Consider the following 21,068-nt stretch of genomic DNA (forward strand, 5'->3'; position numbering starts at 1 on the left):
CGTCTTGAATGCGAGTGCATTTGGAGAAATTCACTGGGGAAGGCACCCTACCCCCTCCTCCTAAAATCATCCAAGATTGACTAAAATTCTCATTTTGAAACTTCAATCCTAAACAGTTTCTGAGAAGGAGATTTGAACCTGATTCCTCTCCTAACATCATATCAAGGATGGCCTACACTTTTGTTTTAAGACCTCAATTCGAAAAAAAATTACCGGTGCAAGGTCCCTTAAGGGAGGGGCAATTGCCCCTCTCTTGCATTCGCCCTTGTTTTACAAAGAGAACTATCAAACGTTGAGACTTCTTCATTATCACAACTACAGAACCAGTGCCAAATTTTAAAATAGTCTAATTCAAACCAACAAATCTACTACAACAACAGCACAAATATCAATCCAAACAAACAATTTAATTTTTTTTTTAACAAATATCAAAATTTATGACTCTTAAAAAAATATTATTAGAAACTAGCCAACAACAAGTACATACTTCTTCAAAATTTGCAGACAAAAATTTGATACTTCAATCTTTTTGTATATTATAAGTTCAATATTTTAACTGTTTTCAAAGTCTAAAGCAATCTACTGAGTGCTAATGTAAATTTTCTTGTTTTATTTTTTTTTCATTTTAACAGTCCCTGTATATATTTAAAACTTTATTTGGTGTAACCCCCCCCCCTCAAAATGTTTTTTAATTAGTGTTCCCGCTAGGCCGTTTTTGAAGGGCGCAGCTCCCTGCCCTTCTTTTAGATCGCGAAATGCGTCCTGCCCTTTTCAAAAATAAGAAATTACACCATGTCTTTTTGAAAAGATGCCTCAAGCATTGTTTGGACTTGCTGCGATATTGGGGCAATTTTATTTGTCCAGCGATCGTCTGCAAAAACGCCCATGTCTTATCATTGTTCCTAGAATTTCACCCTGAAAACGGCCCCATAGACAAAAGGGGAAGGAAATACCTAGGCAAAGAGGGGATGAGATTCTCAGAATTCAAACAGGCTTATCAGTAGGAAACAAAGGCCTGTTCTTCCTTCTACTGAGGGTGGGTTTTGAAAGGTTGTGGGAAGAGTAGGGTCCTCTCTGGGAAGGGGCGAGATCATTGTTTCATTCCTTCCCATCCTTGATCTTCTGAGAATCAACATGAATCAACTGACATTTTCCTAAAGTTTCAGCCCTTTGTGTCCGTTTTTTGTTTGCAGGTGGAAATTAGGCTTAGCTAATTTTAGCGCATTGCTAGTGTTGTGCAGCAATTTTTTCACATCTGTTTCTGGAAAGTTTTCTTTCTGATTGTTTCCTAAGAAGAACATAGTACAAAGGTTACTGGGCTAGTATGCAAGGTTATTTTTTTTACTATCTTGGATTTTTAACCCCCAGTCCCCCCCCCCCAAAAAAAAAATGCATTTAAAATGGAAACATATCGCTTTGACAGGGCGTTCATTCAATTCTTTCCTTTTTGTTAAGTATTTTTATTATCTTTGTATATGATTCATATAACAGATCATTTAAACACTTATTGACATAAGAAAAAGCAGACTTTTGACATACTTGTTCTTTTTCCAACTAAAATGATCTTACACTGCTTCCTTTTCATTTTTAAATATTATAAAATTGATTTTTAAAAAAAATCACAAAAATAAAATGCCAATATATTAAATTTTCACAAAAATTGTCTGAGATAAAAGTCTTGGCTTGGCCCAAGCTGCTTATGCAATTGCGTTTAGCAGCGCCTTCATCTGCAAACACATTTGTGTTATGAATTTGAACAACTCCAAGACTAGGAAAGTGAACTCAGTCTTTTTTTTTTTTTTTTTTTGCACCTTGCTATGACTGCATTTTTGAAGCACTACACACAGTATTTTAATTTAATTATTCTATTTGAAGTGTAATATATTTTAAAAAGGAGAACTTACATTCATCGTGATTTTGATGTCTACTAAAATACTTAATGGCACTATGCACATAACTAAGCAGTTTCTTAAGTAGGAAAGAGAAGGGTTTTGAAATGCCTAGAATTTTTTTACTCTTATAGGATAGGTAGTCAAAAGTATAGCCTGAAAAGTGTTGAAAAACACCCAAAGCCAAGTTTCAGCATAAGCTAAATGTTCCTATGGAGTGTGGAAAATTTGCTTAGCTTAGTTGGCATTTGTGTGTATGGGGGGGGGGGGGTGAGCTAACCCTATTCTGAAGACAAGTGCATTTTCTGGATAAAGTAATATTTAATACTGAAGTCAGTGGCGATGGCGATCAGGGGGGGGGGGGGGGGGGGAGCATGGTGGAATTTTTACAAGGTGTTTTAAGTGTTATTTCTCCTCTTCATCTTTTTATGGGGGGGGGGATCTCAGTACTTTTTGAGTGGTGAATCATCGGCCTTGGGTGGGGGGACACCGCATTGAAATAGTGCCCTCTTTAAAAAATAGTGCCCCTTTCATAGGCCAGCACTCTGTCCTTTTTTTTTCTAGAGTGAACACTATTTTAATGATCATAGAATTTTCAGAAACAAATTTTCATATAGTGAAATGAAAGCTTGTATTATAGACAAGTATATACTGTGGAACCAGCCTTTTTCTTGCCATTTTATGTTCCATTTTGTTGGAAAGATCATAGTTTAGGGGAAAACTATATGTAGTTTAGGATATATTTAAGGAAATTTTCACAGTTGAAGTATATTTATATCCTTTATCAACTCGTAAATCCAATTTGGGTGTCAAACAGGGCAGACTGCCCTTTCCACCTCCCTGGGAGTGATGCTATTGTTTCAGACTTTCAAAATAATTAAAATATTAGCTTAAATATACAAACGGATTGAAGTCCCAATTTTTTGCTCACAAATTTTGGAGAAGCATGCGCTTTATTTTGGCTAGTTTCAAATAAAATATTTACATTAAATGAGTTGTAAATGTTGAAAATTGATTTAAATAAAAGTCTCTTAAATAAGTCAGCTCTTTCAACCTACTGTCCTTCTTTGCAAATAGGGGACTTTTTCTAAGATAATTAAATTTTAAAAATACAGTGAAGTCTGGAAAATCCAAGGTATTGTCCGTTTCCCACGAGAAGGCACTTGACTCCTTCCTCGTCACGTGGTATAAGATGATTCTATTTCGCTGTTTTCGGCAGAAGGTATACTCAAATCATAGCATTTTGTTGTAAAAGTGGCAGTTTTTAAAAATGTAAGAATAATTAAAATGCCAACAAACAAGTGAAGCAAGTGATGTAAAGGACACTAAGACCTTTTTGCACATTAAAATGCACGCCACAATTAAGGCTGTCTGGTTGTCTCCTTTAGAAATGCGTGGATTGCGTACCGACCACCCCCCGTGTGAAATGGAACTCTACGTTCGAGGGGGTGTGGCGAAGTGGCTTCTCCTGAAAAACGGACAATAGTTGGGGTCGTGCCTCCTCAGATTACTGAAAACCTCGGATTATCCGGAAAATCCTTACATATTAAATTTTTTGCACTTTTTGGATGACAGAAGGAGGAAAAACCTTTTACTCCAATGTACAAAGAAAAAGGAAGTATTGCCTTCATGAAAAATTTATCATTGAAATTTCAACATATATTTCGCTTTTAACTACCTCTAAACAAATTTTGCCTTTTTTTTTTACGTATCTGAAAATCTGTGTATCACGGGGGTCTGTGCGCATTTGTGTGAGCGAATTTGTACGCAACCAAACATGCATTTTGACAGTGCAACGAATTCATTTCGATGATTTTCACATTACATCTGTCTCTATGTGCATGCGAGCGTATATATGCATCTCGTGTAACACAAAAACAGTTTGTTGTAGAATGTTTAAATTTCAATATGTACGAGTCATGCCGCGTCAAGTAGAAGGAAATTGAAGGAAAAAAACCTTCTTTTTAGATTGCAATCGGGCATTTCAATAGGAACGTTTGCACGTTCTTTGTGTTAATCAATGTTAATTCTGCGCATCAAATTATTATCTCCCAGCAGAGGCAGCAAGTGGGGCTTATAGGTACGGAGCAATTTTTTTGAGGAAGTTAAAGACTATTTTAGACTATTTTGAGTGACGGTGGGTGGGTGGGGGGGAGGTTTATGTCCTCCCCAGTAAATGTTTTGGAATGTAGTTTTTAAAACGTCATTTTAGTAGAGTTTTTTCAACGTTTGGGGAATGGAGAGGAGTTTCCAGGGTTGTCCCTGTAATGTAATAATAATAAAAACCAAGAAGTTTGGACTGTCTTTGGAAATGTAAGGGTAAGGAAGGCTCTTCCTGGAAAAAAAATCTTAAACCAATGTCCTAAAGACGCAAATTAAAGCCATCTTTAGTAAACTTAGAGCAAGGGGTTTGGGGTTCTCTCCCAGAAATTTTGCAAAGTTTAAAAAATTTTTTAAATGTTCTTTAAAACATTATTTCAGAAGGAGGAACGGTAGGGTTCAGAAGTTTCCCCAGTATTTTTTTTTTTTTTTTTTTGAACTGATGAAATCCCGAGAACTCAGTCTTGAACTTCTTTTGAGGACTTCAGAAAAAGATCCCCAGATTTTTTTTTTCCTAAAATGGAGTTTTAAAAATGCAGTTAAACAGTTAAAACTTGAAATTTCAAAACTGATATTTTAAACAGTTATTTGGCGACATTAATGTTTGGGTAACCTCATCCAGAATGTTTGGAAATTGAAATCTAACGTTGTGGCAATTTCCGATGGAGAAAAAAGTGCCGGTACAGTCGGCCCCCTTGTCCCCCCCCCCCCCTAATTTGACGCCATTACTCCCATGCATGATGGACTATGCACGAAATGTTCATGGAATAAAAATCTGCAGGTTTGATGCATATTTTTAGTCCATGAATATTTCGTGCCGCAGGGAGTGTTGTTGGCACCAACTAAAGATTTCTCTTTTCAGATTTTAATGAAAATAATTTTTTATTAACTAAAAAGTGTAACTGAAAATATTTAGTAGGCACCTCGAACTTTCAAGAATCGAATTTTCGAGACCCTACTTCATACATATAAAATTATAGAAACTCAGGGGAGAACTTGGGAGCTATAAAATTTTCACATTGTCGTAAAAAACATAGAACAGTTTTAGAAATGAAAAAACTACTTATTACAGAGAATTGACAGTATTTTTTATTCTATAATCAAAATCCACACATAAATTTAAATGACAAAAAATTAAAAGAACTGTGTGCATGAAGTAATTCAAACTGAAATACTTACACCATTAAAAATGATGAAGAGAATATTTTTAGCAGGTTTAGATCCAAGTTTTTCCACAATCTTTTTTTTCAAATTAACCATGTTTTTTGCTACAGTAAGTAAAGTTACCAAGCCAGTAACAGTGGAATGGGCACCAGGTGCTAGTTTATCAAACATAGAAAACGAATCCAACTGCAAAAATAATTTTTCTATAACTCATATGTGAGATATATACTATTTTATTTCAATATACAATTGGTTCAATATCTTATTTCCATACACAAAGGGTACAATTTACTGCCAATTAACAAAACCTTTTTATATTTCAATGACTTTAAACAGAAAACCCCACTTAAAGTATAAATAAAACCAATCTCATTTGAACAACAATTTTAAAGCAAATTCCCATTTGTACTTACTTATTTTAATAAAATGACATTTATAAGAACAAAAAGTATACTGATTGATTCTCAGAAATGGGGGGGGGATGCAATGAAGAATATTTTTTCATTTAATAATAAAGAAAAACAGACCATAATAATCAATTTCTGACAAAATAATAAACAGGAACAAAATATTAATAGGATGGGCTTTTCTGCAGAAACATTCAGTTTCAAAACATGATGAATGAAATTGAAAAACTCAGATATTTTTCATGGATTTTATTAAACATCTCGGAAAAAGAAAGAAAAAAAAACAGACACGCAAGCATCTAATAGGCTCTAAAATTGAAAAATTCCCCTGCTTGTATTTTTATAAAAAGCATTTTGAAATCAAGGGTTTCTAAAATAAATCTGAACAGTATTCTTCCATTTTGGGTTTCCAAAATTAAAATGTAAGATATTTAGGGTCTTGTATAGTTATTTCAGTCACCAAATTTCCATGTTTATGCAGTTATTTATGCTCATGATTTACAAACGAGGAAAGTTGAACTTTACGGACTCTCCCATTTCATAATGATTAGTAAAAACATAAATCCATTTTAGCAAATGAAAGTTAGCAAAGTGAACGTTATCTCAGTACTAATTATTGATGTTATTAAGTCATTAAAAAATAAATGAATGAATAAAAGGTGAGTGTGGAATTAGAGCAGCATTCTAGCAGTCTGATAAAATATCAAAATGTTTATTCAAGTAGATCACACAGAAACAGGCAGTTTATAAATTAATAATTCAAAATATTCTAAAATTCGTCACTTCTTTCTCTGTACTCAAAACAAATGAAGAAAACATTTGAAAAATTCAGAAATATATAAAATACTCAAATGTCAAAAATTAGTAACATGAAAATTTTCTATGAGCTTCTGATTTTATGTTTAACCAGTTATTTTTTGGCAATACAGGTATACTGGTATACAATAAAGCAACCTTACAGTATTTTGTATGTAATATTTTATACTAGACAGAAATAGTTCACTGCATAGCTGTCAACATTGAAAGATAAATAGAGAGACTGATGCGTAAAATTAGAAAGACGTGGCATGAATAAATTTATCAACAAAAAATCGAGTTTAAAAGGGATTTTTAAAATATAAATAGGGATTTTAAAATTAAGCCTGATTAGGAGCTGAAATTTGGTGATTCGAAATCCAGCAAGCCCTAAAGGTCAGAAATTGATTTTATTTTGTTTGGAAAAAAAAAAAAACTATCACTTTTAGGTTTGAATGAAATGTCTTTAAGAGGCATAAGTTTTTTCTTCCCTTCTCATCAGTGGTACTAAACATTCCTTGTAGCAAAGCAGGTAAACATTTAGGAAGTTTAGAAGGAAATTCGGAAATGTTTACTGCTTTCTAGTGGGAAAAAAATACATAAATAAAAATAAATAAAACATGTTTCAAAAAATAAGACAAAATTTTTTTTCATAGTTGCATAAGAAAAAGTTTGGTTTTTGCAATCATGATCGTTTTACAGAACGAATTTTTCCCCGAAATCCCAATCATGGAAAAATCCTTTTTTCGGGGAATTTCATTGTTCTGATGAAATTTTAAGAGGTATTTACCTTACTAGGGAAATTCGGAGAAGATGCTGAAATTCAGGAGTTTCCCGAATGAATAGGGAGAACTGACAGCTATGGCAATGCCATTCCGGAAAAAGCTTTTAAGAAAACATAAAAAATACTTACCCGTGCACTAAGTATAACAATTGACTTATCATCTACTACTTCACTTTTGTTTGTTGAGAAAAGGGTATACAGGATATTCTTGTCACTAAGTGGATCACAGTTTTTCACTGAAAATACCAAAACTGGAGTTAAAAACATTATAGAGAGAAACAAAATTTTTTTACTACAAAGACCAATTTTTAATAATTTTTTAAACAAGAAAACAGTAAAGAAATCTAACCTTCATTCAAATTTGCAATAAGCTTGTTCCGTCGCATACATGTATCACTATCTTTGGCAGCAAGCATTACACTTGTCATTTGAACAGAACAAAGTGGCCATTCATTGGTATTATTATTGAAATTGGAATAGCACTGCAAAATGAAACACAATCCAGTTATGGGAACAGATCTATTCTATTGTATTTACACTTAACACTATATATTGTTTATCGGATAAGAGAAATCAGTTTTAACTCTTTGGGTTCATTTGAATGAATTTCGACTGAATTATTTTCTTTTAATATAGAATAAAATTGAAATACTTTTACAAAAAGAAAGGGACTATATTACAACAAGTTAACAAGTGAACTTTAACACATAATAAACACATCATTTAGCACATAACGTTTCTGATTGATTATTGATATAAATTCAAATTAGTATTTTTTGTGTAGTTTTTTTTTACGTACAAAACAAATATGCCAAATATAAAATGAATTGGCATGACAGCAAATTTTTGAACTACATAACTATGTGTAAAAATATGACAATGCATATACAGGTGCAAATAAAAGTAATTAAAAAGAGTTTAAAAAAAACTCCGCAAACAGGCGGTTTCAAGGTTATAAAACCAAACCCCTTTATCAGTGCATAAAAGAAAAATGGTACACTAAGTCCAAAGACAGACAAGGGTACACCTCGATATCTCATAACCTTGATTTATAACCTCAAAACAGCTGTTTGCAGAGTTTTTTAAATCTTTTCAATAACTTTTATTTGTAGATGTATACATGTTGTCATATTTTTACTCATTTCATTGTACAAAGTTGTCAACTACTTCTTTTTCATAAATAACTATGGTATGAATGTTTTTGGTTTGCAATGTAAAATACTTCATATCACTTTTAAAATTAAAATAATAATAATTACATTTTTGATGCTTTCAATATGGGTTTCATTAGTAATGACAAAGATTGGCATTTCCCAGTCTTCAAACATCATTCCTAAAGCTTCATTCTTGGGCAATTTATTCCACTCCTTTTTCTTACAAGCAGCATATTCCTGGTTTATTTTATCAGTGTAGAACCCTGTTTAAAGCAAAAATAGATACAATATTGGGGTGAAACAAAACTCATAAACAACAAGAGAAAACAACAAATAAATAACTTTGTGCTTGAAAATTAAAAAAACTTTCTAATGCACAAAAGCTGCAAATGACTACAGACACGTGTTTCGGAGTTACACGGAATCCTGAAAAACGTGTCTGCAGTAATTTGCAATTTTTGTACATTAAAATGCTGGTCTTTCATTCATTTAAAAGAAAACAACTTTGAAAAAAACTACGATTACCATAATTTCGATTGGGACAGGACTGATCTGGGGAAAAAAATTTCAATGGCTTCATGGTTTTAGGTTTGAAAAGTAAAGTACCACGTATGTTTTTAGACTGCCTGAGTAATTTCATATTTTTCCTGAAAAGAAAAGATCACATTTATTTATTTACAACATAATCAAGTAATACAGTCAATAAAGAATACATAATGCAAATAAAATAAAGGTCAATGTAAATTCGTGGTTATGGAACAATCCAGTAATATTAAAGCATGTTTTTCAAACTCAATTTTTCTTTTGAAGTAAAAACTGAAAGAAAGACATTGAATTTCTTTCGGTCCCGACCTCCATCTCGGAAATTTTGTCCAAGACGGAAATCCGTCCTGAGATGGAAGGTCTTGCACCCATGCAGTCCCCCCTACGGAGCGATCGGCGCCAATATACGACCGCCTGCTTACATATGGATTTCCAAATTTCATCTAGAACGTAGTGTTACTTCTTGAGATATGGCACATGCAATGGAAAAAAAAAGAATGTTCAATTGCAACCACCCCCTTTTCAGCTGTTGACGCCAAAATAGAATCAGCTCTTATACTCTCTCTTATACTCTCTAAGGGCTACTTGTCGATAAATTTTTGTTTGATTCCGTTCATTTCTTGAGATACAGCAGTCACAATTGATGACAAAAATCGTTCTATAGCTCAACCCCCGTTTGAGCTATTGACACCAAAATTGAATCAGCACCTGTACCTGTTAGGGGCAACATAGAGGCAAAATTTTGTTTGATTTCACCAGCTACTTCCTGGGGAATAGCAGGCATGCATAACTCAAAAAACGTCCCATTGCTAAACCCCCTTGGAGGAATTCGCTCCAAAAACCAATGAGCACAAGATCACATAGGGGCACATATGTGTACCAAATTTTGTTTGATTTCATGCGGTAGTTTTTGCTGTAGAGCGGCCACAAAAATCTGATCACACACATATGTGACACACACACACAGACATTTTCTAAAAATGGCTGAAATGGACTCAGCACATCTCAAAACATTCAAATCCGTCAAAATTCGAAATTCAAAAATTTGCATGAATCTAATACTTTCTTCTATATATTAGATATAGAAGAAAGTAAAAATGGGGTTCCTTGAAGTAAAAGAAAATTACTAAGGATTCCGTGGCCTAAAAAGTTTTTGAATCGCTGATGGATTTACTTTCACTTAGTTTCATAAATATTTCTTTGTTTTGCTAAAAAATGCTAAATCTAAGCAACAATGATATTTTTTTCATATACAATTAACATTAGCGTTTTTAAGACTTCAATCTAAAAATTATTTGGGAGAAGGTTACCTGAAGCCCTGTCTTACCTCAACTTCACCACCTAAAGTTGATTAAAAATTCATCATTAAGTTTAAAAATTCAATTCCCTTTTTCTCTAACATCTCCAAAGGTAGCCTAAAACACTTTAAGCTTTAAATGTCGAAACATTTATGGGGGAAAGTCTCTAAAACACTGTCACTACCCCCCCCCCCCCCCAATGATCCCTTTCCTTAATACACAGCACAGTAGCTTAAAATTTTGCTTTTAGAAAATACTACCCAAACCCCTTTTTTTTCATGAACAGCCTAAAATTGACTTCAGTTTTATAAAACATTCTGGAGAGAATCTTCTCCCTTTTCCTTTATACATATGAAACATGGAATAAAACTGCATTTTTAACACTGCAATATAGAAATTTTTTTGAAGAATCACCTAATCCCCTAACACGTCATGTTTATAAATTTATACATACTTACATATTAAATAAGTCCATAGGGATTGCTACAACAAAGGGCATAGTTGGCTCATTTTCAGTAATATTATTCAATTCTTCTTGCCCTTCGATAACAAAAAGTACCCCAACATTTCCGCTTCTATGTGCTGTAACAGAAAAATAGAAATTAATATGTTTATACAAATATAATACAACTGGCTTTTTTTAAGGATGCTCTGTTTAACAACTATCTCTATTTCAAGACTAATTTTCCTGGCCCCAGACCCTTCATTGTCCCGAAAATTCTATTTAAGGGCTCACTCTAGTTGACCATTTTTTACGGTCCCTTGAAAATTGTTAAATATAGAACCAACTGCCTACATGTTATTGTGCAGTGTTCGTGCTCAACTATCCGTAACTTGGGTCCCAAGGACCCATTAATGAAATTGATTTGGGTCCTTTGGCGGAAAAAATGAGTTCCTTAAGTTTTAAACAAATCTTAGCACATAATCGAATAATATACAACTATTTATACTTAGGGAAAAGAAACTATCCACATAGTTATTTGAAAAAGGTATGAAATAAACTAAATTGGTTAATTTTGCCCTTTTTTTCTGTGATTATCATATGTTCAAATAATACACTTGCAAGATTTAGTTATTTGAGAAACTATTTAGTCAGTTACAATGAGATAAACTCAAAATTTACTTTAAAGTTGGATTTTACCATGAGATAAAAAATAAATGCCTTTGATTGATCAAGCAGAAAGCACTCCCTTAACCTTTGCTTTCATGAACATTTTTCTAGGTGAAAAAAAGCAACTAGCCCCCCACCCCCCCTCCATCAATTATCAATGGCAATTTCATAGAAATAGAAAAAAATCGCAAGCGAATTAACACAACGCAAAAATCGCGATCGCAAAAACGAAACATTTTCTCACATGAGTATAAAAATTGCTCATTTGCAATCTTTAATTAGAAAATTTGACTTCATTGTGACTCTTTTAAAATATCTGTGTTGGCTTTGGTGCTACTTTTAAAATTTCGCCATTTTCAAAATGGCGCAATCGATTAATACGTGACTTTTGCAAGTCCAAATAAAAATAGCCCCTCAGAAATAGGTGAATTACTAGAAAATGAACAAGGTTAAAGTGCTTTTGTATAAAATTCATATTCATAAGTAATTTAACAAGAAAAATGTTAAGTTCAGAACTTTGTGTTTTGCGCGATCGGGAAAATGTTCGCCATTTTTTTTTCACCTGTCCTTTTATTGAGGATGCAAGATAATAATTTTCAAAAGTAATTCTGGTTAGGTGAATGCAAAATAGATAAGCTTTTACTACTCAGTTGTCCTGTATCAATCCTGAAGATTGCATTGAAACCACTCTTACTCTTGATCTTTATTGTTATTTTCAGGAATTTCCCCAAAATAAAAGTTGAGGGAGAACTTATTCTTAGAATACAGTACAATGGGCTATTTATAAACTTGCAATATTTTGCTCCTTGAGCTCTGCCCAGGAGGTCACAGTAAGCTCCAGTCTTATCACTAAAATTCCATTGACTGGTCAACAGTAGGGGTGTGTTTGAATAGCTGATACAGAGATAGGGTCATTTTAATCCTTTTCTGTTGATTCTCCTGGTCATTGAAGCTTAAAAGCATTCACTAGATAGACCTTCAGCATTTTCCACAATTTTTTTTCTGGTTTTTATCTTTTGGGTGTTCTGGGTCCCTAGGACCCGAATTTTCGCGGAAGTTGCGTCCCTTTCCCGCGAATTTGCGTAAAAAACCCGCTATAGCGCGTAAACGCGAACCCTGGTTATTGTGAAAGACTAAAATTGGACAACGTAGATTTTCACTGGAGATTCATCAGAAATATTCGGTGTTTTGCCAATGTCTTTGGTATGTGAATGTTGCTTTCACTGGCTAATGTTGATATTTACCAGATTTAGTATTTTCATGGTAACATACAAACATACAATCAACTCCTGGTACTCCAAGATAATTGTAAGAGACATCAACTTGAATTACTGAAAACTCGGAATGTTTAGACTATATAATAAAATAAGAGAAAATTTAGTTATATATATATAACTGAAAAGAGAGATCAAACAGTGACAAAATAAGAGAAACAGATTTCTAAATTTATAACTCGGCGATAAAAACAGAACTTACTGCATTTATTGTGACAAATTTAATATAAAGTTGCTTGTTTTTGAGTTGAAATTTATCTTTCTTCCTGCATTGTTTTACAAAATATTCAAAATTAAATAATTTATACCTGTACTTTATAAAGTGTATCAATTTTGTAGAAAACAAATAAATATTATACTCACATGCACATCCTATTTGATGAGTAGCATTCAGTCTTCGGAAACAGAAAATGTCACTTTGAATGTTTTCATAGATTTTTAGACTAGTTCGATCAGACTCAACATCTGAAAAAAATTAATTAAGTAAAAATATAAAATAAATAAGCTAAAATATTTACACACATCAATAAGTAAATAAGTTAAAATGGGGGATATGTGCATGTACTTGACATCCCTTTGTACATTCCTTATGTCATATTGTAATGAATTTTGGCATAGAAGCACGTCAGCAGTATTAAAATCAAAACAAAAATATTAGCCATGCTGATTTCTATTTGCTTGATTCCTGGGAAAAGTTATTCTCAAATCAACGCATTCACTTACATCATATACAAGTGGCAGACATTTATACCTAGACAATAGGCATAACTAAAACAGCAATGTCTTGTTTATGAATTTAAGATGCTGAAATTATAGTAAAATCCCTCCTAACGGACACCCCTTTATGCAGACAGTTTTTAAATCTCCTATTCCAAGGCAAATAACATTTTTAAACCCCTGTCCTTCACACACCCTTCTATTGTGGACAAAAAAATTTGGCTCTCCTCTGATATGCCCCCCCTCTTGGCGAGATTTTAATTTTTCGCTCGATACGAAAATCGCCAATAAGGCGATAACTTGGCAACCCTGGTTTTGCAACTTGAACGCTGGAAAGTAGTTTCTCGAAGTCTGTCTTTTTGCACGTGTCTGTGTGGTAGGAGGTAGGTGCTCATATGTTCCGCTCTTAGGGAGATTTTAAGTTGAATACTCTAAAATAAAGTTTCAATTCAAACTTTATTTTAGAGTATTCTTTTTCTTGTTGTTTTTTAATGTTAATTTAGTTGAATTTTCTATTTTAATTATGAGTTCGGTTTGTGATGTTGTCCAAATGTATCAATTGAAATTTTTGAATGAATCTTCTTTTTCTTTTTCGTCAGGTCGTCCAACGTTTGGACGTACCGGAGTCCTAAATAGATTTTTTATATTTAAACTAATTGAAAATAAAGAGGTTTTTTTAGAATTTTTAAGGGAAATTGGTTTACTTAAGAATGAAATGTTATGTTCTAGATGTAATTCTGTTATGAAAATTAAAAAAACTAAAAAATGTTCAGATGGGTTAATTTTTTTTTGTAGAAAGGTTATTGGGGGTGTTGTTTGTGGAAAAGAAGCAACGATCAGGAGTGGGTCATGGTTTAGTTCTAGCAAGTTGAAAATAGAGGAGATTTTTTTGATAACATATGAGATTTTAATTGGGACCAAAACTGCTGATATTGAAAGTCAATATTTTTTTTCATCACAAACTTTAGCCGATTGGCGAAATTATATTAATGAAGAAATATTAAATTACATTGAATTAAAATCCGAACAAATAGGGGGGGGGGGTTGGGAAAGTTATTGAAGTTGATGAATCTAAATTTGGGAAAAGGAAATATAATCGGGGACATGCAGTTGAGGGACAATGGGTTTTTGGGGGGGTTGAACGGGGTTCGGGGAAAACTTTTTTGGTTGCTGTTGGGGATAGGGGTAGGGAAACTCTATTTTTGGCAATTAAGCAGTGGATACTACCAGGCACGACGGTGCACTCCGATTGTTGGAGGGCATATGATACATTGGGGGAGGAGGGGTATGAGCATTTAACAGTCAACCATAAACTTAATTTAGTAGATCCAAAAACTAAATGTCACACTAACACAATTGAATCCACATGGAGACACGTTAAAAGTACTCTACCAACATATAATAGATTAGGGGATTTTAAATTTTATTTAGCTTTTTATTTATACAAAAAAAATTGTGAATACAAAAATGAGGATATGTTTGTAAAGTTTTTGGAAATAATTCGCGAAATTAATTGGGTGGAGTACAAAATACAAGTAAAATAAGGTTGTTTTTTTTTGGAATTTTTTTTGTCAAAACAAACATAATTTAAATATTTTTGTAAAGTAATGATAATAAAAAATGGGATAATTTCCCTAAGAGCGGAACATATGTGCACTGCCTCACGTGAGGAAGTAAAAGAAAAGTAAAAAAGGTAAGTGAACATATTTTGAATTATTGTGTTTTTAGTGTGTTTCTGGTAGTTTGTATTTTGGTCTGGTTGGCATTTTTGTAGCACAAAAATGGTGTTAATTTCACATAAAATCTGTGACTTTATTGTATACTGAACGGAGGAGATCTGTGACTTATATCCGACTGTGATGTATATTAAAAGTCGGAGGGATAACGGACCGAGCGGCAGCGAGGTCCTGGCGAGCCCGAGGTCTCATAGTACTTTCGTAATGAGACCGAGGCAGGGCCGGCGAGCCGAGGTCTCATTACGAAAGTACTATGAGACCGAGGGCTCGTAACCCGGAGAAACAACGGAAAAAAATTAATGCATTAATTTCATTAAATAATTAATGACATAATTTGAATTTTTCCTGTTGGCGCTAAAAAAGCATCGCTAAGAACGATGTATGACATATGACGTCATACATAGTTTTCTTGGCGACGCTTTTTTGGCGCCAACAGGAAAAAGTCGCCAAGAGGGGGGTATATCAGATTTGTTCCAAAAATTTCCCTTTAGTGTTCGCATTAGAGGGGTTTTACCGTAATAGCATTTTAAGGTCACAAAAGAAAAGTTGAGCACTTCCCTGAACTATGTAATCATTTAAGGACTTTTTAAGGGTTTTTTGGGAGTCCCAGAGGATTTGTATCCCTAAAAATGCAAATCAAAACTATTTCAGTCATTTTAATTTAATTTTTGGTGCAAATGTATTCACAAATCATACTTTTTCTATTATTTATGGATGCAAACTTAAATGTTAAGCTATGCGATTGAACTTAACATAACACAATGGTAATTCACAATAAGCTAGCATTTCCTCTACACCAGAAAGGAGTAGGGTGTCGTTTAGATAAAAGAGCACTTAAATTCAGTTAAAACAACACTTATTGATGCAATATTTTTAATAGAAGAGGTGCTTTTTAATTGTTTTTAATGCTAAAAACTACCAAACCCAAATATAGAAGCTAACCAGCTAAAAACACTTCAGATTTATATTCAAAGCAGTGAAACAAGGGAGTTCAAGGAGAGATTCACATTTCAAGGCGAGGCTTGCATGAATATTTACCCCTCGCAAAAAGTTTGATTTTATTATGCAGTTTTATTGAAAGTTCAAAGGTTCAAGGAGGCAGAGGTGCAAGTGGTCTGAAGTAAAATTTACTCAAGACAGTGCGAAATTTTCGGAAACTATGAAGAAGCTCGATCCCCCTCCCCCCCAGTAAAAACCCTTCAAATATGTAGTACACAGAAATCATTGAAATCATAGAAAGAAACCATTTTAAAAAGGTTTTGATTTTCAGTTTTTAAATGTGTTGTCAGCCCAAAAGTTTCGGAAAAAACGACCCAAAATGTTTGGAATTTTCAGAAATTTCAGATCACAAACATCCCTGTAAGGAGGGCACTTTGACCATTAACCTGAAAGGGAAGAAGTGTTGATTCATAAGCAAGACAGGGGAAGAAGTAAGCCTGAAGTGTGCATACACTCGAGATGGCGACACAGTAGGTCAGTTGGTAAAAACATCCTGCGAATAACACAAAGGTCATGGAATCATGGAATTGATATTCCCCAAAGGGTCAGAAAATACAGTTTTTGAATGACTAGTTTTCCTCAGCCGAATCCTGATCCAAATAAGACATTTTAAAGATTTTTTCATCGCTATTTGCGGAAAATAAACAAGTAAGTCCCAGTCTTACTATTGTTCAAAAAACTGCTTAAAAAACGGGTTTTTTGGGTTCTTACCAGCGAGCGTGAATATGCAAAGGCCCTCTAGTATTATCTTAAAATACATTCTTTAAAAAACAACTACATTCATATTATGATTATTCTTATTTTTTTATAACTATTATTAATTTTAAAAAACTTGTAACTCGTGTCAGTTTCAGTTTTCACACACGTTACAAGTTTCATTAATATAATAATTAACCAGAAAAAGCTGAGAATACATCGTACATGTTACTGTTTTAAAAAAGGATGTAAAATAAGAAAATATTAACTGATGCTTAATTTGGAGATGCTGAGCTGATGAAAAATAATTTTCAAAAGAAAAAAAAAGTGTACCTACAAATGTCAAATGCGTTACAGTATAATCACCCTCCGTGATCGCTTGTTACGAAAATTCCGAAACATTATAACCGTTTTTAATATGAAACTTGAATTCATCAATTAAAAAATAAAGTTTTGACACAAAATATGATGATACACCAAGTTCATTTTGCATGAGAACTCAGCCCGGCTGCACTTTTCAATCAAACTTATACCTTTTAGATGGACAGTAGTCTAGTTATGTATAAAAAAAAAGGGTTCCCGCACTCCGTTTGTTAGAAATTAAGCTCTGACTATTCATTTTAGTTTATATATTTGTCTTGTCTGGAAGTATAGTATCTCAGTACGAAATCGGCTCTTATAACATGAAAGATATTTTTGACATTCATAGCAATTTTATTCAATGACAAAACGAAGTTTTCTTGAAGATTTTGTGTTACCTTGAATAGAAATAACAATAAGGAAAAATAGATAAACCCAGAATTTTATCATTGTTGACAGTGAAATTTAACACAACATATGAACATGACACACACAACAGAAACAGATGCGCGGACCGCGGAATGCCGAAGCTGTACGTACCGTTGCCGAAAAGTTGCTGAATAATTTGTAAATGAATGCACGTGAAATTTGGTTTTTCATTGTTTCTTATGAAAATAAAGAGAAACATAGAGAAGTAATTTATGCTTCTGAATGATATAAATCTTTAAAATGAACATGTTATTTCAGACAAGAACGAAAAATACAATAATGACACAAATAGCAAACGAGGAATGGCAAAACTTTGTTTTGTTTATAAACTTTTTCTTGTCATCGCGTGATCGCATTTTGTGTTGGATCGAAATTGAACGGAATAGTGATTAATAATTATTTTTTTTCTATGGTGGTATCATTTAAAACTCAAAAAGGGGGGAAACGAGAACAATAAAATTATTCTTCATAGCTTTTTCGTTTCAGATTTGCATGCTTATGCCATGCAATGATTTAAAATTTGGTTATCCAACGTCTGGAGTAAAAATTTGAACGAGAACAAAGTTCAGATTTTCGTATTTCTTATTAAGTTACAAAATGAAACAAAAAATGAAAATTTTTGAAAAGAGTTTTTGAAGATTTTTATCTCTTTCAAATGATTGGAAAATAATTTATAATAAACAAAGTTTTGCTGCATTTTTAACTGCTTTGCTGGAATGTAAGCTGAAAATTTCAGCCATAATTTGATCTAATTTGGTGTAGAAATTCAAAAAAACTCTTGGGTTAGGAATTACAACTTCTGATTTGCTATTGATTTTTTTCTTGTTATCAGCTCTTGAGGAATTAAACATATGTGTAAAAGAATGTTACAAAAAGCGTTTGAAGTAACTTTGGTCAAACCTCCACCAGGCGTTCAGTTAAGTCATCCTCTTCACATTGGATTAGAGAAAGGATATATTGATGCACATCAAATGCTTAAAAATGCAAATGATCTGCCCTGTTTTGTTGGGAGCATTAGAAGAAATTTTCCTATTCTGTATGCAGTATCAGATTGTATCTTCGTGAATGTACATGTATTAGAATCAGCTTCCAGTTTTAACAGCAAATGTATTTTTATATATGTTACAGAACATTTTTTGAAGCACTATGGCTATGATTATGATGATGTATGTTATTTTAAGCCCGTTTCTTGCCTTTCATTAGATAAAATCGTGTTTGGTGCCAAAACCGTCAAAAGTTTCTCATGGTTTCAAGATCCTGACGTTTTGAAAAATCTTTTTATTTACTCTTGTAAGGAAAAAATGCTCTGTCGACAAGATGATGTATTCTTGAAGTCACCGCAAGAATTTTCATCAGTTTATTCAACAAATTATTCAGAATATATAACATTAAGTTGCCAACCTGTGTTTCAAGGACTTATTAACTCTGTGACATCCCTTACAATTGCTGATGTTAAAGATATCTCTGACTGTAATTCTGGAAATACAAAATCCTCAAATGGAAATTCGGATCAAATATCTCTGATAAATTTAATTAGTTACACAAGTAGGAATTTTCTAGGAATGAGGCTACATGATGATTCTATTTCATCACTGCCAATTGCAATCAATTTAAAATTTCTTTCTTCCTTTGAGATACGTGTAATTCCAAAACTTTCAACACATTTTGAAAATGATATAAGAAATCTAGGTAGCGACATTGATGAAATGAATCTTGTATTTGTATCAAATATGGCTTTGAAAAAGTTAAGAATAGTTAATGGTGCTTGGGTTAAAATTAGCTTGCATAGACACACAAAGAAATCTAGCTTGAATGTAAAAGATTATTCAACACAGCCAGCTCCAAATCATCGTTTGGCACACGTGTGCTGCTTTAGCAATGAAAAATTTACAGCTCAGTATTTTGAGTCTGATGAAATAGTGTACATTAGCCCCCTTTTGTGGTTTAATTTGAACAATCATCCTTCTGTTCTTATACAACCTGATTCTAGGCTGAAAATAGAGGTAATTGTTATTAAGTTTAAAAATATTACCGTTCAGGGGCGGATCTAGAGGGGGGGGGGGGCATGACCCCTCCCAAAACCTTGTGATTGTAGGAAATTTTTTAAGGAAAAAAAAATATGAGAAGATAACAAAATTTAACACTTGTATTTTACTGAAAAGGAAGTGTAGGCCTTAATTGGGAGATAAGTTATATCCCTATCCTCAAAACAAAACTTTTATTTCCAAAAATTTTCTCCATCTTTTACATCATTTCTTGATTCCAACTATAGACACTTGGACAATAGCTAAATGCTGCGGTTCTCAGAGTATACCTATTGTTCACAAGCCCAAAGAGAGCCTAAATTTTCGTTTTTATGGCTTTAATTTCGAAACTAGGAGGAGAACCCCCTTTTCCCATGCTCTTTCACAAATGCCTTGATATGTAGCAAAAAAAATTGCATTTTAAGTCTTTTATTTGGAAAAAATGTCAACGGAAACTAGCTTATCCAGCCCTTATCACTTAACTTTGCTTAAAAGCAACTTAAATGAATTTTTTTGGGACTTCAATTACAAACGAGTTTGATAGGACCCCCTCCCTCCCTAGTTTATATCGTAATGATAGCTTTAAAAGGAGGTTTTTTAGAGGAGCTCACGAATCTTCCATTCCTTTCTAAAATATGTATAAATATAGTTCAAAATCAAATTTTTAGAGCCTCAAAGGCAAAATATTTCCAGGAAGGAAGGATTCTAAGCAGCTTCACACTTCTTTTAATATAAGCAAACCTTACCTAAAGGTGTATTTTTAGGCTGGACAGCTGAAGAGCTAGAAGAGCACCCCTCCTCTTTTAACTTCTCAATGTATAATGACAGAATATTTTGGTTTCTAAGCTTTATTTTCAAAAAGTATTTTGGGGCCAGCACCAGAAACCTGACCTTTCTCCGTACATCATCAAATATAGACAAAATGCGTTTTTTAATTTCCTAATTTTCAAAAATTACTTCAAAATTTAAATTTTGAAACATTTTCGATGGAGATTCCTAAATCCACCCCCTCAACTAATGTCTCGATACTCCGAAAATTGAGTTTTTAAAACTTCATTTTAATAAAATTTCTATACAGTTATCAGGGCCCAATTTCCCAATAATTGCCTAAGGCAGCAAACTTTTCAGGGACGGCATTTGCTATTATAATACACATTTTTTGAATTAAATTGTTATTCTTGAAAGTAAAATATTAGCATTCTTTCATTTTCCACAGAGACAATTTTTTCTTGTAATTTAATAATGATTACTTTCACACATCTTATGAGATTCAAATGTTTTTCAATCATGGTATTTGCCGAATCGTCAGCAAAATTTGCTGAATAAAATTTTTTTTGGAAGATCACTGTGATCATTTTATCGGGGCGCTTCAGAATGTGAAATGCCATCATTTCTTCATAAGTTTGACAGTTTGGATATGGGGAACATTTTTTTACGTTTTTTTGAGTGAAGGATATTTTGCTTCTTTTAGGGGGCGGCAGATTTCAAACTTGCCTAGGGGCGGCATGGAGCTAAATTCGGCCCTGGGGAGTTTGTTCAAAAATTTCGGATGGCCCCTCCCAAAACAATCGACTGGATCCGCCACTGT

The 21,068-nt window shown here is 33.2% G+C and overlaps 2 protein-coding genes across 2 annotated transcripts in view; one reads left to right on the forward strand and one right to left on the reverse strand.

Moving 5' to 3' along the window:
• The window catches only part of LOC129229553 (nicastrin-like), a 60,176-nt gene extending 42,634 nt beyond the window's left edge, over positions 1-17,542 (reverse strand). Inside the window, exons 1-8 of the mRNA XM_054863881.1 lie at positions 17,426-17,542; positions 12,883-12,984; positions 10,593-10,716; positions 8,819-8,940; positions 8,399-8,556; positions 7,489-7,621; positions 7,269-7,375; positions 5,169-5,339 (exon numbers count right to left, since the gene is read on the reverse strand). Coding sequence (XP_054719856.1) covers positions 5,169-5,339; positions 7,269-7,375; positions 7,489-7,621; positions 8,399-8,556; positions 8,819-8,940; positions 10,593-10,716; positions 12,883-12,984; positions 17,426-17,477 — 969 coding nt within the window. The 5' untranslated portion in view covers positions 17,478-17,542. The remainder of the gene's footprint in view (positions 1-5,168; positions 5,340-7,268; positions 7,376-7,488; positions 7,622-8,398; positions 8,557-8,818; positions 8,941-10,592; positions 10,717-12,882; positions 12,985-17,425) is intronic.
• A 339-nt stretch (positions 17,543-17,881) lies between these two features.
• The window catches only part of LOC129229563 (peroxisomal ATPase PEX6-like), a 61,827-nt gene continuing 58,640 nt past the window's right edge, over positions 17,882-21,068 (forward strand). Inside the window, 1 exon segment of the mRNA XM_054863893.1 lies at positions 17,882-19,459. Coding sequence (XP_054719868.1) covers positions 18,308-19,459 — 1,152 coding nt within the window. The 5' untranslated portion in view covers positions 17,882-18,307.

This window comes from Uloborus diversus, chromosome 1 (assembly GCF_026930045.1).
Source record: "Uloborus diversus isolate 005 chromosome 1, Udiv.v.3.1, whole genome shotgun sequence".
NCBI classification, from domain to species: domain Eukaryota; kingdom Metazoa; phylum Arthropoda; class Arachnida; order Araneae; family Uloboridae; genus Uloborus; species Uloborus diversus.